This window comes from Strongylocentrotus purpuratus, unplaced genomic scaffold (genome assembly GCF_000002235.5).
Source record: "Strongylocentrotus purpuratus isolate Spur 01 unplaced genomic scaffold, Spur_5.0 spur5_scaffold_3, whole genome shotgun sequence".
NCBI classification, from domain to species: Eukaryota; Metazoa; Echinodermata; class Echinoidea; order Camarodonta; family Strongylocentrotidae; genus Strongylocentrotus; species Strongylocentrotus purpuratus.
The window spans coordinates 10,193,056-10,208,187 of NW_022145609.1; the positions used below are offsets into that span (position 1 = coordinate 10,193,056).

Sequence of the window (15,132 nt, forward strand, 5' to 3'; positions counted from 1 at the left end):
TAAACAAAGACGTGAGGACAAATGAAATTAGTGAACAATGTGAAAACAAATTCAATTAGCAGGAGATAAACTGATATTTCGAACTGCTCAAGCTTTAAATGGAAGCAAAATAATAATGTAGGGGTAATGTAACGCGTCGTCTTCAAGGAAATCATTAACTGTTTATATAAAGAAAAGAGCAAACAGATATATTCCTGTGGTAAAATTATGAGACCCAAAATAACATATTTCCCTTTTCGGATAAGCTAAAACGTAGGGTAGATGTCTTCTCAGTAATAACATGACCAAAGAGAGGACATTTCAAATCATTGTAAATGGTTTTAAGCAGGGAATCGAATCAACACTGCTAACAAATTAGCAGAACAGTATCAAAACAACCAAACACGAACAAAGGTCAGCAAATGTATACAGTTATAATGTATAATGTTTGAACGAAGTGCAAACAGTAATATGCCAACAGAAATTATTAATTTAGCGACGCCCCTGAGTGTCCTGTGTTGAGGACGGCATAATAAGTTTCGATGCCTTATCATACTCACAGCGTTCTCTGTTCTCTCCACACCGACTAAGAAGAGAAGTTGAGCCGTCAGGAGGGAGATACACAGATTGCGATGGATTGTTGTTCGGGTATTCCGTAGTGATCTACATGCAAGCAAGGGTATAAAAATACTAGGATTAACATTATACCAGAGCAGATTACACGAGATTGGAAGAAAAATAAGAAAGTACTGCTAAGCATAGCATACAAGCAAAGAAAACATTGAAATGCAATAAATAATTTGTTGTTGAGTCATCACTCAAGTAAATTTAAAAAACTGGATATGCTTCCATCTTTAAACCGGAGAGGAAGAAATACAAAAACTAGTTCAGTCGGTGCTATATAAAATTGAATACACTGTAGGGATGCTTTTGAATGCGAGGAATGAAATTTATGACCAGAAAGCAAATATGTAGGCTTACATATCAAACGCATATGTGGTTGTTTTGCTGTGATTTGATATTAATATTTCAATCCAATAAAAGAACTGACGTATGGGGAAAGTTTATATTCTAAAAATGTATAAGACACATGGAAATTGTTGCTTCCGTGGATTTGATGTTTGATCAGAAAATAAATCGATGTTTATCCAAAATGTAGCCAAATAAAAGAACGTACATAAGTATAAGTAACACTAATTATATTCGTATGTAGACCGCTAACTATTGAAGTCTCACGACAGGCCTGCATTGGCGGACAAATCAACAATATCAGTTCTGAAATATTATAATAATTAAGCGCTCTTAACCGTCACGCATTGGAGCTCATGCCGCTTCGACCTTATTGCCGGAGTTAAAGCGTAGCCGCAACGCCAACATCACTAGCGCTCAAGCATATTAGGTACCCATCTAAACCTGGGTGGAGTGTAGCAAATGTAAAGGAATGTTTTTCCAACACGGCCCAAGGAATGGTGCTGCGCTGGTTTTCACACCCCGCACCTTTTGATATGAAGAAAGAACTGACTTACTTGAAGAAACTGAAGGCGAAGACGCAGATAGCAAGACAACCGATGGACACAGAGCAGCCTACGATTGTTAGTATCTCCAGAGCTGTGATATGGGCATCAGATATCTAGAAGAAGATTATTAAGAGATAAAAGTGTCAACCGTGCACACTTTCCTTTGTTACAAGAAGATGAACATGTTCCGAGATTCGGAACTTAGTACACGATTTTAGTGACATTCTTTATGATGCATATTGAAATCTAATTTCATTTTAAGCATAAAAAAAAGACCAATTCATTCTTGAGGAACAACAATTTAAATCCGATGACCAACATTGATGTATATCTTGTTCATTGGCTGAACAATAAATGATTACATTGCATTATAAATATAACATATGAAATAACAGTACATAGATTTAAAATTGAAATTTGATAGTTTTATAAATGTTATCATGATCTTCATGTCATTTTAATTCAATTATTTTCTTCACAATTCCAAGATGGTGTTAAATCAAATAAACCTCATTTCATTGTCTATGTAACTCTTTTATGAACCGACTGCGAAATCTCATTATCTGATTGATACACGTCTATAAAAACCCAATACACACACACACACTCTATGCCATCACTCAAAATATTTATGAAATGGTCAACGCAACAAGTTTACTTACCTCTTGGTAGACGCCGGTGACGTCGAGGAGGATGGCGAAGTTAGTAAGATGGTCGCAGGCGCATGTGGTATGAGTTCGATTACTCTTGACGACCACGCAGCCATTCGATGACCAGGAGCCCGAAGGCGTCTCCGTCCTGAAATTAGATTTGATTTTGAATTTTTGTTATCGATAAAAAAAAAAAAAACGTGTCAGTGATATTACATAACGGAATAGCCCTCTTTATCCAGGACAGCTGTTCTGGTGATATCAACGAACAAGACAAAATGTTATCATCCTACTGATCCATGACATACATGTATATTTCTACATTATACCAATATTCCTAAATTAATGATAATAATAATAATAATAATTACATTTATAGGGCGCTTTATACATATGTTTCTAAGCGCACAGGTGGTACTGTCTAACTTTTAATTATTTAACATGTTTAATACCTTAAAAGCAACAAAGTAATATTAAATATTACTAATACAATGCAATACAATACAATACTTGTGTGCGCCTCCAGTAAACTATAACTGATTACAAAGGTGGGTTTTGAGAAGGGTTTTGAATGATTCGATGGATGGGGCATTTTGAATATGGGGTGGGAGTTTGTTCCAGAGGGCGGGGGCAATCGATGAAAAGGCACGGTCACCAACATACCCCATCTACCCAGCCAAAAACAACCCCCGTATCTATACAAGTCAACTCTAACTCACTTGTAACTCGCTTGATCCTGGGTTTTTTAGTAAACTTTGATTGAGCCCCATTTGTGTACGAATAGACAGACATTCATGCGTCTGTTTGATGAAAGGAATGACCTTGGTATTCGTTTTTATTTAGCATTTGTGTTGACTGTAAAACTAGTCATAAGAGTTTCAAATGGAGAATATGCTGCATATCCTTTTTATTCACCTGCATGAGCAAAATGAACACTGTGCTAAAACTCAATATACAGTCAAACCTGCTTTAGTGACCACCTGTCTACAAAGACCACCTGTCTACTTGGACCACATTTTTTCCCCATGAAAATGGTTTCTCCTTGAAACATGTACTAAAGAAACCTGTTTACAAAGACCACTTTTTGTGTTTCCCCTGGCCGGTTGCTATAGACAGGTTTGACTAATTATGTAATTATGTTTGTGTCTGTCTCCAGGATTTTCATCAACCCTTTTCTGCTAAGTTCATAGGTGTGATGACGGATCCCAAAGATATACTCCAGCCTACTTACTTGTTGGTCGAGTCCCAAAATGCGCAGCTCACTGAACCTGTGAGGTTTGTCTGAAAATGAAAATTTAAAATCCAATCACCTAAGCTTACTAGCCACTCATCAGAGACATATATGCAAACGTTTATCTAGATAAATGCTGATGAGTCCGTTTCCAAAGAAAACAGATCTAATATCTAACATAAACCTCTTAAATCCTTTGCAAACGCAGGCACGTAGCCAGAGTTTGATGTTTTTTTTTTTTTTGGGGGGGGGGGCACATACATGTAATCGATCGAGGTCAAAAAAGGGTCTAAAAAAAGTTCAACCGATGCAAAGTGTGAGGTTGTCCTGCTTTTTCGATGCTGCCACTGTGAAACGTTTTCCGGTAGATGAGAGTGTGTATTTGGGAATAATATTAGTTTACATTTGTTAATTAATGAGCGAAGAATACGAGCTGGTATATACTTTTGGAGGGTGATTTCTTACGTTTTCGTGCTTTAGGATGAACTCGAATTTCTCTCCTCTTGCAAATGTCTTGACTGATGTATTTCCCCTGGATGCTGAAGCCCCGAAGACGATGGTGTTAACTACCGATTTGTTGATCAATTCGTCTAGATCTGATGCATACCTTTAATAATAGAAATATAGATATTAATCAGACCCGTTTTGAAAAGACAAAGAAACACGAATACTTAAGAGAAACGACAAAAACTAAAATCAGTTTAGTTACGAAATGTTCAAACTGTTTTCTGAAACATAACACATTACACCTTGATAAAGAACTGAATAGATTTAATCCAAGAATGTAAAACGTCTGATCCACAAACATAAATACGTCAATTTCGATACAAGTACTTATATACATGTACATATTCGCATATTTTCAAGAAAACATGGAAATCTATTTCATAATGATAATGAGCAACTATTACTGGGTGAGCAAATTCCTCAACAAAAATTAACCTGATATTCTAAAAGATAAAATTTTAGTAATATGACCGATCAAAATAACTGTTATAGTGGCTCGTTTTTTTTATTTTGGAATAGACAAACGCAGTAATCTATAACCATTACCATTTTGGTGAGAGATTTACATTGTCATCTGAGCATTTTGCAAGTAGTTTATGCAACCGAACTTGACGAAGTCCCTTGAAAATGGTTGCATCTTTTGGTTCCCGAAAAATGAACTCAAGGGAAATTTCACTTTCCTATTGTATGCTCCATAAAAAAATCATGTTGGAATAACGAAATACGTCATTGCCATGTTTGCACATTTCAATAGGTAGGCTATCGAAATTGCGTTAGATTGATTTTCAAAAGTAGTCGCTATCGTGATCTTCTTGCATGCAATTGTCAAATACTTTCAGACCCTTAGTGAAGACAAGTAAGCAAGAAGAAGAAAGCAAGTATGCGATTGGAGAGTTTATGATAAGAATATAAAATTGTCATACTGTGGTTGAAAGATTCTGTTTCCGATGTTATCGATCTTCTTGTATTCCAATAGAGCGAGTGTACTCTCTGTTGATGTAGGAAATAAATGATATAGAAAAAAACATGGTTAACAGTGGATCTGTACATCTGCTTTCATTAAAGGTAAAGACCAATATTGGAAACGCCCCAATTTTAAAAAATGAAATGGAAGTTCTCATTACCAATCATGTGAAAGAATATGTTTTGACTAATACATGATGATAAAGAATTTGCCGGGAAACCGCCTACTAATTCATATATTTGGTAAATTTGTTTCTCTCATGGTCTGTGAGAGATATAGGGTAGTCCCATATACATCCTTCTGTGTATAGTGCTTGTAACTTTACGAAGAATGGGCCAAATTTCTCATCATTTTGATGATTCCAGAACCTTGCAGATGCTAGATGCTAGATGATCAACCTTTTCTGATCGATTCCACAACGTTTCTTTCACAATGCAATCGCATGATCATAACTGGTCTTTACCTTTAAAGCGTGTTCCATTAATATAATTAATTGGTGAAGAAGTTTTTGTGTCAATCCGGATGTGTGACTTAGACTATTGGAATCATTCAGACAAGGACGAATCATAATGGAAGATGAAATCAATTTAAGATGATAAGGGGCTTGTATCGTCCAAATGACGTGTTTTGGGAGGGAAAAACTATATTTCGTGGGTTCCTTGTTCCGTGCACTGACTTTCAAATAATTCCCTAATCTGCTAATTACTATCATATAAAAAGTGACCGGTTATCTTGTTCTTCTCTCAGCAAATATGTCCTTCATATAGTACGGAAGTAGTTACTTGTATTGGATCCATCGTCGAATGCCGAGGGTGGCATGGTGGCTACAGCTCGTGTATTCTTCATGGTCGTATTTGTAAACATCTTGTCGCCAGGGTATGAAAGAGACTGCTGACGGCCGGCCGGTACACTTCCACACGTCATGTCTATAAACAAAAAATAACACAAAATATTACGTGAGATGCTTAGAAAAATGATGATTTAACTATTAAAGGGTCTTGGTAACACTGTTCAGATGAAGGAAAATGGTGCTAAGGTAGTGAATTTAATGCTAAATGTACAGTTAGAGATATTTTGAAAGTTTAAGTGAAAACAGACCATTATTAATGATAACAATTGGGAAAACTGATCTAATCGATTCTGCAATTCTCCCAACTATATTAATACAATTTAATTATATTTTAGGTGATTGTAAAACGTCACAAAGCTATGTATTGGCTCTATATACCATCCCAGACATTAAAGTGTTCAAGATTTTTTTTGTAAAGCCTGTCTTTTGTCTTATTTTCATGGGACAATGTTTGGTAAAATTCAAAAATGATTGGGAGAATTTACTGTTAGAGGGTGTTGACCAGTGACGCCTCACAAGAAACTATAAAATCTTTGTGGTTTCAGAATTTTTTTCAGGATTTTTTGCATGCTAGAGGGTTTGTACAGTATAAGGAATATAATCAGTTAACATTTCATACACAATTTGCGCAGTTTTTTCATCAACCTTCAACGATGTTACCGAGGCACTTTAACGGAATTTGTATGTATCAAAGAATTATGTGGAGATGTCGTGTAAAGCAGGGCTCCCACTTAGCCGAGTTGGAGCCTCGAGTTGTGGCGAGCTGGCGCGATCTTATGGTGAGCAGTTTTATCATTAAAACATATTTCTTGATATCAAGAATACAATTCTTGATATCACGAAATCGAATTCCTGATATCACGAATTCGAATTCTTGATATCAAGAATTACCATTGCTTTACAACGTAAAATTATTTCTTGATATCAAGAATTGATTTCTTGATATCAATTAATAATAAAACGGCTTGCCATCAGATCGCTCCAGCTCGCCACAACTCGAGGTTCCAACTCGGCTAAGTGGGAGCCCTGCTTTAAGAGTGGTTCATTCACTTGACTCTCAATCTTAGGGTTGAGGGTTCGATTCCCAGCCCGCCACTAACGTACTTTGGCAAGACAATAATCCACACCTGCAACTCTCTAGTTAACTTAAAATGGGATCTTATGAATGGCTGAGGTAATGATAATTGCAGGGTCCGCAGGAAGAGCATTATTGATAATGATGTGGCCAATTATTATTATAATACTATTATTATCATTAGTATTATTATTTTTTATTATTATCATTATTATTAGTAGTAGTAGTAGCAGTAGTAGTAGTGGTGGTAGTAGTAGTAGTAGTAGTAGTAGTAGTAGTAGTAGTAATAGTAGTAGTAGTAGTAGTAGTAGCAGTACTAGTAGTAGTAGTAGTAGTAGTAGTAGTAGTAGTAGTAGTAGTAGTAGTAGTAGTAGTAATAGAAGCAGTGCTATAATTGGTATTATTTCTACACAAAATATTATTATTATTTTCATTATTTTAACTTGTATTAGTAATATTTATGATTATATTTATTATAATCATGGTTGTGTTATTATTGTTATTATTATTCTTGTCGTTGTTGTTGTTGTTTTTGTTTTTGTTTTTGTCCCTTCTTACCGATAGTGTCGGTGGAGACTGTTCTGGCAGTGTTCTCTTCGAGTTCTTCAGCTACGATAAAGGCGACGTCGTCCATCACTGTGGTGATGTTGACTGATACGCTCTGTATTAGCATACAAGGGACATTAAAATGAAGGTTGAATTAAAGTTCGCTCAGACATGACGCGGTAAGACGCGGTAAGACGCGGTCAACCGCCGCAGTTTTTCAAATGTTAATGCGTACTTAAATGGCAACTGCGGGCAACAAATGTCTTACTCGTCTTCACTTGGCTCTGTGTGATAATAAGATACAGAAATGTGTAACGTTTTGCACTTTACGTCATCATTTAAAAAAAGATTCGCCTTTGTTAACCGCTACAACAATGATTTACGATAAAGATGAAAGGTAATACGTGATATTTCTCATCCTGTGTATGCCACTTCGAAAAAATATCATAGTAAAATTGTTTCCTAAAAACAGGATTACTCTTCAAATAGTCTCATATTCGAAATATGACAAGGAAATTGAAGGAATACCTGACAATTTCAGACCAAACTTTCATGGCACGTGAGCAGTGCATGCGATTTTGAGCAAGTCCATATTTCTTTTAAAAAATCAATGTCAAAACCTAAAAGTATATTTATTTCTATATATTACATAACCAACCTTTTCTCAATTGCTTCCGGACAGTTTAAAACGCAATGTAAATGTTTACATGATTGTGTTGAAGGGTAAATAAGACGAATTTATTATCATAATTATTACATAATTATTCAGCCATCTTGATTTACTTACTTTCTGTTGATCTTCTCCGTCTGAACTAAGAAGCACGCTGCCTATACTCAGTGTGCGCTGTCAAAAGGAAGGGAAAACAAGAATAGCTGTATCATTTACAAGTTTGTATAACTTACTGAGATAAGTTTAGGAGATCTTGTGTAGACCAGTTTTGGAAACGCCCCCTCTCAAAAATTGAAATGGAAGCTCTTATTACATGTGAAAGATTATGTTTTGACTAATACGTGATGATACAAATTTTGCCGAGAAACAGCCTACTAATTGACATAATGGGTAAATTATCATATCGATCAGGCCTGGATAGATATTGAACATCTGGGCATATACTTCTGCTTTGTTGCGAATTTAAGTTGAAGTATTGCCATCTAAACGTCTGAAGGCAATATTTAAACAATATTGAATGGATATTTTGCACCCAAATCCCTTGAACTGCAATTTTACCACTACCGGTCTATATCTTTAAAACTGTCTTAAAACCAAAAATATGTCTGAATAATCATCTCCGTTAAGCTGAAATACCACCACATAATTATGTTTACCTCTGCAAATGAAGTAGCAGTATCGATACGTTCTTGATCAGTCTTCTCTGAGTCACCCAGCTGCTTTTTCTGGAGTTGATTCAAATCGGACAGGAGATTAACGACCTCGTTGTCTTCTAACTCCGTCTTCGTGCTGCCATCTTTGAGTAGATATTCGATGGATGCCGCGATATCCACCGCTTCTTTAGTTCCCTCCAAAATTTGCTGGATGGAAGATTAAAATACAGGCCCACTCTTTAACGCGCAATCCTCTGTTGGAAACCATACATTCAATACTTTATGGTTTCATGGTTTATATTTATGTATACCTGATTGCTAAGAGAGCATGCTGTAAGCAAGCAACCAGGGAACCGACGGCTTCTAGTCCTACCCGGGGGCCTTGGTGATCGACTGGGTTTCAAACCCGGGACCTCCCTGCATGGTACGAGATCATTGCTCTACAACTAAGCCATCGCGACTGAGTTTCGATTTCTTAGGAGGCAGGATGGCTAAGTGGATCGAGCACTGCTATTAACTGATCCTGAAGGTCCCGTATTCGACACTGAGCTTGTGTCATGGTAAGGTAAGACACAATATATTCCAAATTACTACTTGTGGTTGCGTAGCGTTCATCGTTACTTAATTTCGGAGAGTATTGAGTAAATTAATAGACTCTTCATCAACAAAACCGTGATTTTCTCCGTTATTTTTAATTACTGGCAGTGATGGACTGCAGTGGCGCAGCGCGGTGCCAGTCTTTCCTTTCATTTTAAGCAGGAACGTGTTTACGGTTCCCTGTTTTATATCAGCAACAAAACACATTGATAAACTTAAGCTACTAAAATCGTGGCATTTGATTGACTACTCAGCAAATTTGTTCTATAACTCTGGCCGTGTTATTGATGACAATTTTCATGAAACAGTGCTCAGTTTCATTAACCTGTCTGACTTTAAAAATTACCATGATAGGCCTCTACACATAATTATCTAGGTGTTTATAATTACTTCATCCAGTTTTTGAGCTTCACTAATTTCGGTGCATCCGGACTTATCGGGACCGTCGTTTTGCCACATGCCTCCTTCTAAACACGAGAAGGTCACTTTCCCTGCGAGTAAATCAAGGGTAGTTAATAGGATAGTTAATAGGATAGTTAATTGCTAAAAAGTACTATGTCCCATAACCGTAATCAATGGCTCTCGATAGGCGTATCCGCACTATGAATATGACGGACAAAGAAAGCGGACAAAATATACAGTTCCTCTGGTAGACAAAGGAACATCCCTTCACTGCTATTAATGTAAAAAGGTGAATATGCATGTGACACCTGTTCTATACATTTTTACATAATAGCAGTGAAGGGATATTCCTTTGTCTACCTGAGGAAGTGTATATTTTGTCCGCTTTCTTTGTCAGTCATATTCATAGTGCCGGCATCGTTTAAAGAAACCATCATTAGTTCAATTTCGCCGACATCTAATAAGAGCGTGAGATATCAGTAAACGTGTTCTTAACATGGTTTCAGTAAAAAATGCCAAGTTGTTTTACGATTATAAGCATAAAATATTTGGATTAATATGCGGCAATGCTTCGTTCTTAGTCAGTTAAGAGAGCTGATATTTTCTAAGGAGTTCATGTTTCTTCTTTATTATTTGTGTCATGATTCATTATGATACATCACTGATAGCAGTCAAAAGGAGAAGCTCTTATATAAGAGGCCCCAATACAATGAAAAATATAACATCCATGCAGAGATAATAATATGGTAATCGTTTATTGAAAAACAAAGCGAAAGACAGATAAACAAACGACAACATCGACAAAATTAACTCAGAGTTTGTAATTCATTATTTTCTTTTTCCTTCATATTTCTCGAGCAAAAGTATGACCTATTTCAAAAAATTAAGGGTTGATAATTCTTCATTAGTGTTATATGAGAACTTGGTATCATTTCTCTTTCTGATAAGAGGTAGACGTACTTGTGACGAATGAAAATGAAAAATTACCTGTAAATCCTTGAGGGCAGGGTTTGTCGATAGTGGTATTTTCTGGAGTAACCTCATATGTTGTATTCACATAGACCCTCTCATTACAGTACATAATAGGAGCTTCTGATCGAGCTGTCGTGTAGAGTGCATTGTAGACGGCTGGGTCATCTAAAGACAGAAATTATTTAAAGAAGTAATGTTTCGTTTTCGTATTACTTGAGCAATTTTCCGGTAACTGTAACTGTTCTCGTAACATTGTGTCGTTTAGGAGAAATATCATACCAGGTACACATTTTTGACATACTGGCTTACCCGTCACTGTCGGAAGAAAAAAAACTGATCATTTTCGTATCATTCATTTGTTAATTGAAAAATAAATGGTTCTGATACCCTTATCCCGTTTGAGGTATTGTGACTTCCCTCCCTTTTGCCGCAACACCTCACATTTAAATGCTCAAGCGACATCCCTCCTTTTGCAAATTTTGAAAAAACGGACCCATTTTTAATGGTATATTTGTTAAAATTGGGACCCATGTTTAGGGACTCTTTGTGAAAAAGTGACACATTAGAGCGGCAAACCCTTGTATGTCCTTATATGTGAGTACCCCCCCCCCCCCCCCCACGGCATCCCTCCGTCATTTAAATGCTCAAGCGTAATAACACGTTCCACGTTCCCTGATCGCTCTATCTGGTCCGCCACGCCCTTTCCCATCACAATGGAATAGCCACACCCCACTTAATATACAACGGGACACTGGTATTACACAGGATTGACTGTGAATATTACATTCATAGCATGCGTATCAATTTTAATCAACTATTATAGGTAGTTATCGACCCAAAATGCAAGAGTCATTTCGTTGTCGATATGACCCCTAGAAAAGAAAATAGATAAAGCGAGGATTAAATTGACAAAACTCTTTCTTACCTATCACACATTGGTATCGTAAGTCCAGATGCTTCTGGGGGATACAGGGGTTATTCTGGAAGAACCTGTTAGTTATTTGAAGATCGCAGAATGAGTTCCCATTGCACCTATATAGGATATAGAAGTAAAATATAAAATCTGTTGTTTTTGTTGTTGGTTGTTGTGGGGTGGGGTGCTGGTGTTCCTGATTCAATAATATTGTTCATCGATGATTGGATATTTGTTGACATATTGTGTGAGACGATGTTGCCCCTCCCCCTGTGTTGACATGATTATTGTATTTTCAAGCAGCTATTTTATTCTATCCAATACAACTTCTTAATAATTGTCTAATTCGGTCCTTCTGTCTCAGGGGCGGGTAAATTATTGTCATAAACGGGGAGGGGGTGGTTTCCCATCTTATTTTATTTGGAGCATGATTTCGGAAATCCAATTGGCCATTCGACCCTCTCTTTTGTCATCCCTCGGAAAGTCTAAATATTGCTGGCCTTTTTTCTTCTTCTCTGGACTATATACAACGGTTTGTATTTATTAAAATAATATACGTGTCTATATACTATAGACATGAACAAAGTTATAGGCAGCGAGGTACTGCCGGACTTTTGTCTCGGATTGTCATGATTTTCACCACTTAAATTACAAGCTTTTCACTGTCAAATACAGACATAAGTTCGCATAACCAACATTTCTGACTTACGCAGCGGCTGTTTTCTCCAAGGATGTACGTGCTAAACAAGTCTGACCAGCTCCTAGAAAGTTTACACCATCATTGCACGTCATGTTGTCATGAAATACACCGTAGGCGGCGTACTCTATGCGAATCCGCTTCTGTTCGACTGCGCATGACACCTGAATGTTTTCTCCCTCGCAGAATTTGTTCGCTTTGCTGTCTATGGGTTTGTAAATTGAACACATTTAAGAAGATGAATAGTGAATTTTTAGTGATAACATATAAACAAAATGAGAACATGTTATTAATGAACTAAATGTAAACGGTTAACTTTCATAAATTGCATTTATAAGGCATTGATTTATATAATCTTTGTGAATATCGATGACCGTTATAAAAGTCATATTCTTCTTTAATGAACAAATTATTTCGAAAGAGAATCGAAATGAATCAACATTGCGTTTGTATCAAGTTTAGTTTAAGTGAGTTTAAGAAGAAATATGCGAAAGTGGGCAGTATAAAAAATATTATTGGGTAAATTTGTACGTTTAGATGTAAATTGGACAAACTGCCTTTATAACTTACATGTTCCAGACCCGTCAGTTTTCTCACAGAAGGGCCCGTAGTACTGGGGTGGGCACCGGCACTGGGAGCCCCAAGCATCGTAACCCTCTGTGGACATTGATGAGACATTTTACTAACTAGACATATTATAGTAAGCTGAGCAGGAAACAATATTTCCCACAATATGTTGATAATTATCAGTAACGTTGGGCAATGGAAAACTTCTAAGTCTATCAGCAAACGAATGTATTGAACAAATATGCAATACATTTCAAACGTTAAAATGGCTATTAAAAATGAATTTAAAAAAAATGAAATGTATTTGCATGGTCATCCAGATGATCTAGATATAATTATGTCAAAGCTGAAGTTTTGCTGAATCAGGTCCGGTTCAATCCTTCTATAAGGATAATGTTTCGTTCAAGAGGCAAGCATTTTGGAGAAAATGCTGGTTTATGAGTTTTACCTTCTTCCCAATAAAATTCTAATTATTTTAAAATTATTGATATCCGTTATCCCTCGGTCACCAAACGCAATTCGTTTTGCGAGCTCGTGTCTTTTTTTTTCTCTTTTTAAAGTAATAAAGTACAATTCTTATTTCATAATATTTCAATTAAGGTGTTTATTATATACTTGCTACGACAAAACTTTCCATAAGATACTTGTATAACCTTGGCACGCATGTATACTCACCAGGCGCATACGCAGGATTTTTTCAAGGGGGGAGGGGTTAACATTTATGAATCGGGCCGAAAATTTCGCAACGACTCAGCCAGCTGCTGAATAAGCGGGGGGGGGGGGGGGGGGGTAGGCCAGCCATGGGAATATTTTTTTTTTTAAATAAAAGGGGGAGGGGGGTTTTCACACAAAAAATACTTAACCCCCCCCCCCCCCCTCCCTGTGTACGCGCCTGATACTCACCACAAATGAAGCCGTAGGTGGAGTTACAGGGTTCCTGTTGTGGTTTACTGACGGTCATACCCTTGGAGTAGATCATACAATCCCCGTCCTCACTATCCCCTACACCGGCGTCAAATGTCCCATTCAACGGATACCACTTCCACTCCGAGCTGGCTCCGTGATAGCGGGCACTCACCCAGTAGGTTGCTGGTGGTTCGAATGAGAAAACCAAGAACCTCATTTAAAGTGTGTTCAGAATAAACACAAAGAAACTTTTGTCGATTTTCTTTGTACACCATTCTTGTCGTAATATATGAAATATGTTCAATTAATGGTAGATAAGCATGGCGTAATGCTATGATTATCAACACCACCATTCCATCCGGCTATTGAGGTCGCTTGTCCGGATCTGACGTTGCCTACCAGATTGTGTTTCTTCTTCTTTACCCGTCGTAATAAATCATCTTTGGTAAGCTGATCTCGGTGAGGGGGAGGGGGAGGAGGGAGAGGGGGATGGGGGGGGGGGGGTGAGGTAGCAATGGTGTTGATCTGCGCTTCACCCACACCAGATGCCTTGACAAGGATTATGTCAATGTTTTTTTTAGTTTAGGCCTAAGATGCAACATTCAGTGGGACTGTGGGAGTGTCGTGGTCGAGTGGTTTAAGGCGCTCGACTGGAGATGCGAAGGACGAGGGATCGAATCGTGACACGGCACTAATATCCTTTGGCAAGATATTTACCTGCACTTGCTACTCTCCACCCAGGTGTTAAATGGGTACCCGGTAGGATGTGAAAGTTAATGTGGTTAGATTAGCAAATGTGCGCTTGTAAAATGGCGACTGGCTAGATGCTCCCAGGGAGTGGAACATGTGCGTACATTGTGTGAAAATCTACAAATTCGTGAAAGGGCAAACATTTATGAATTTTTTTTAATTGATAACATTCCTAAACGTATGGTGACAAAATATTCTTTATTAGCAAAATACAGTCTTTTCTTTTCAAATTTAAAATTTGAAATTTGCAATGTTCTATTCACCTCATTTGTTTTGTATACGAGTATTTTGATCTGAAAGTGTGCACATACTTACATAAACTCATCTTGCTGCTCTTTATAAAATTTGAGATAAGGTTTTGAGCGCTTGCAAATATCTGGTAAGAGCTTTAAGTTCTAACTTTCAAAAATGTAATCAGTGCAATGGACCCTAATGGTGATTTTCCACTATTTTCTTGGCTTTTTTTTTATACTTACAACCGCTAACGGGAAAACCGTTTACTCCAAATGTCTCCTCGGTTTTATTTTCAAACCCCACAAGTCCTCCTCCTTCTTCTTTACAATACTCGTTCGCTTTAGCCCATGTCATCGGTGTGGAGGATACGTGTAAATAAAACACACCCTCGTATTCTATGCTGACCCCATCAACTGGTCCTGAGAGAGCAAGAGGGAGAAAGAGAGAGAGAG

The 15,132-nt window shown here is 37.3% G+C and overlaps 1 protein-coding gene across 1 annotated transcript; it reads right to left on the reverse strand.

Moving 5' to 3' along the window:
• Positions 1-1,797: 1,797 nt before the first annotated feature.
• On the reverse strand, positions 1,798-14,771 carry LOC100890166 (adhesion G protein-coupled receptor L1). The gene is made up of 16 exons (XM_030996733.1): positions 14,762-14,771; positions 13,694-13,879; positions 12,794-12,880; positions 12,236-12,428; positions 11,539-11,645; positions 10,629-10,778; positions 9,630-9,730; positions 8,646-8,849; positions 8,107-8,163; positions 7,332-7,434; positions 5,631-5,774; positions 4,808-4,874; positions 3,843-3,984; positions 3,378-3,427; positions 2,159-2,294; positions 1,798-1,839 (listed from the first exon to the last, which is right to left on the reverse strand). The coding sequence occupies exons 1-16, from the start codon at positions 14,769-14,771 to the stop codon at positions 1,798-1,800; spliced, it is 1,779 nt and encodes a 592-aa protein (XP_030852593.1).
• Positions 14,772-15,132: the final 361 nt, after the last annotated feature.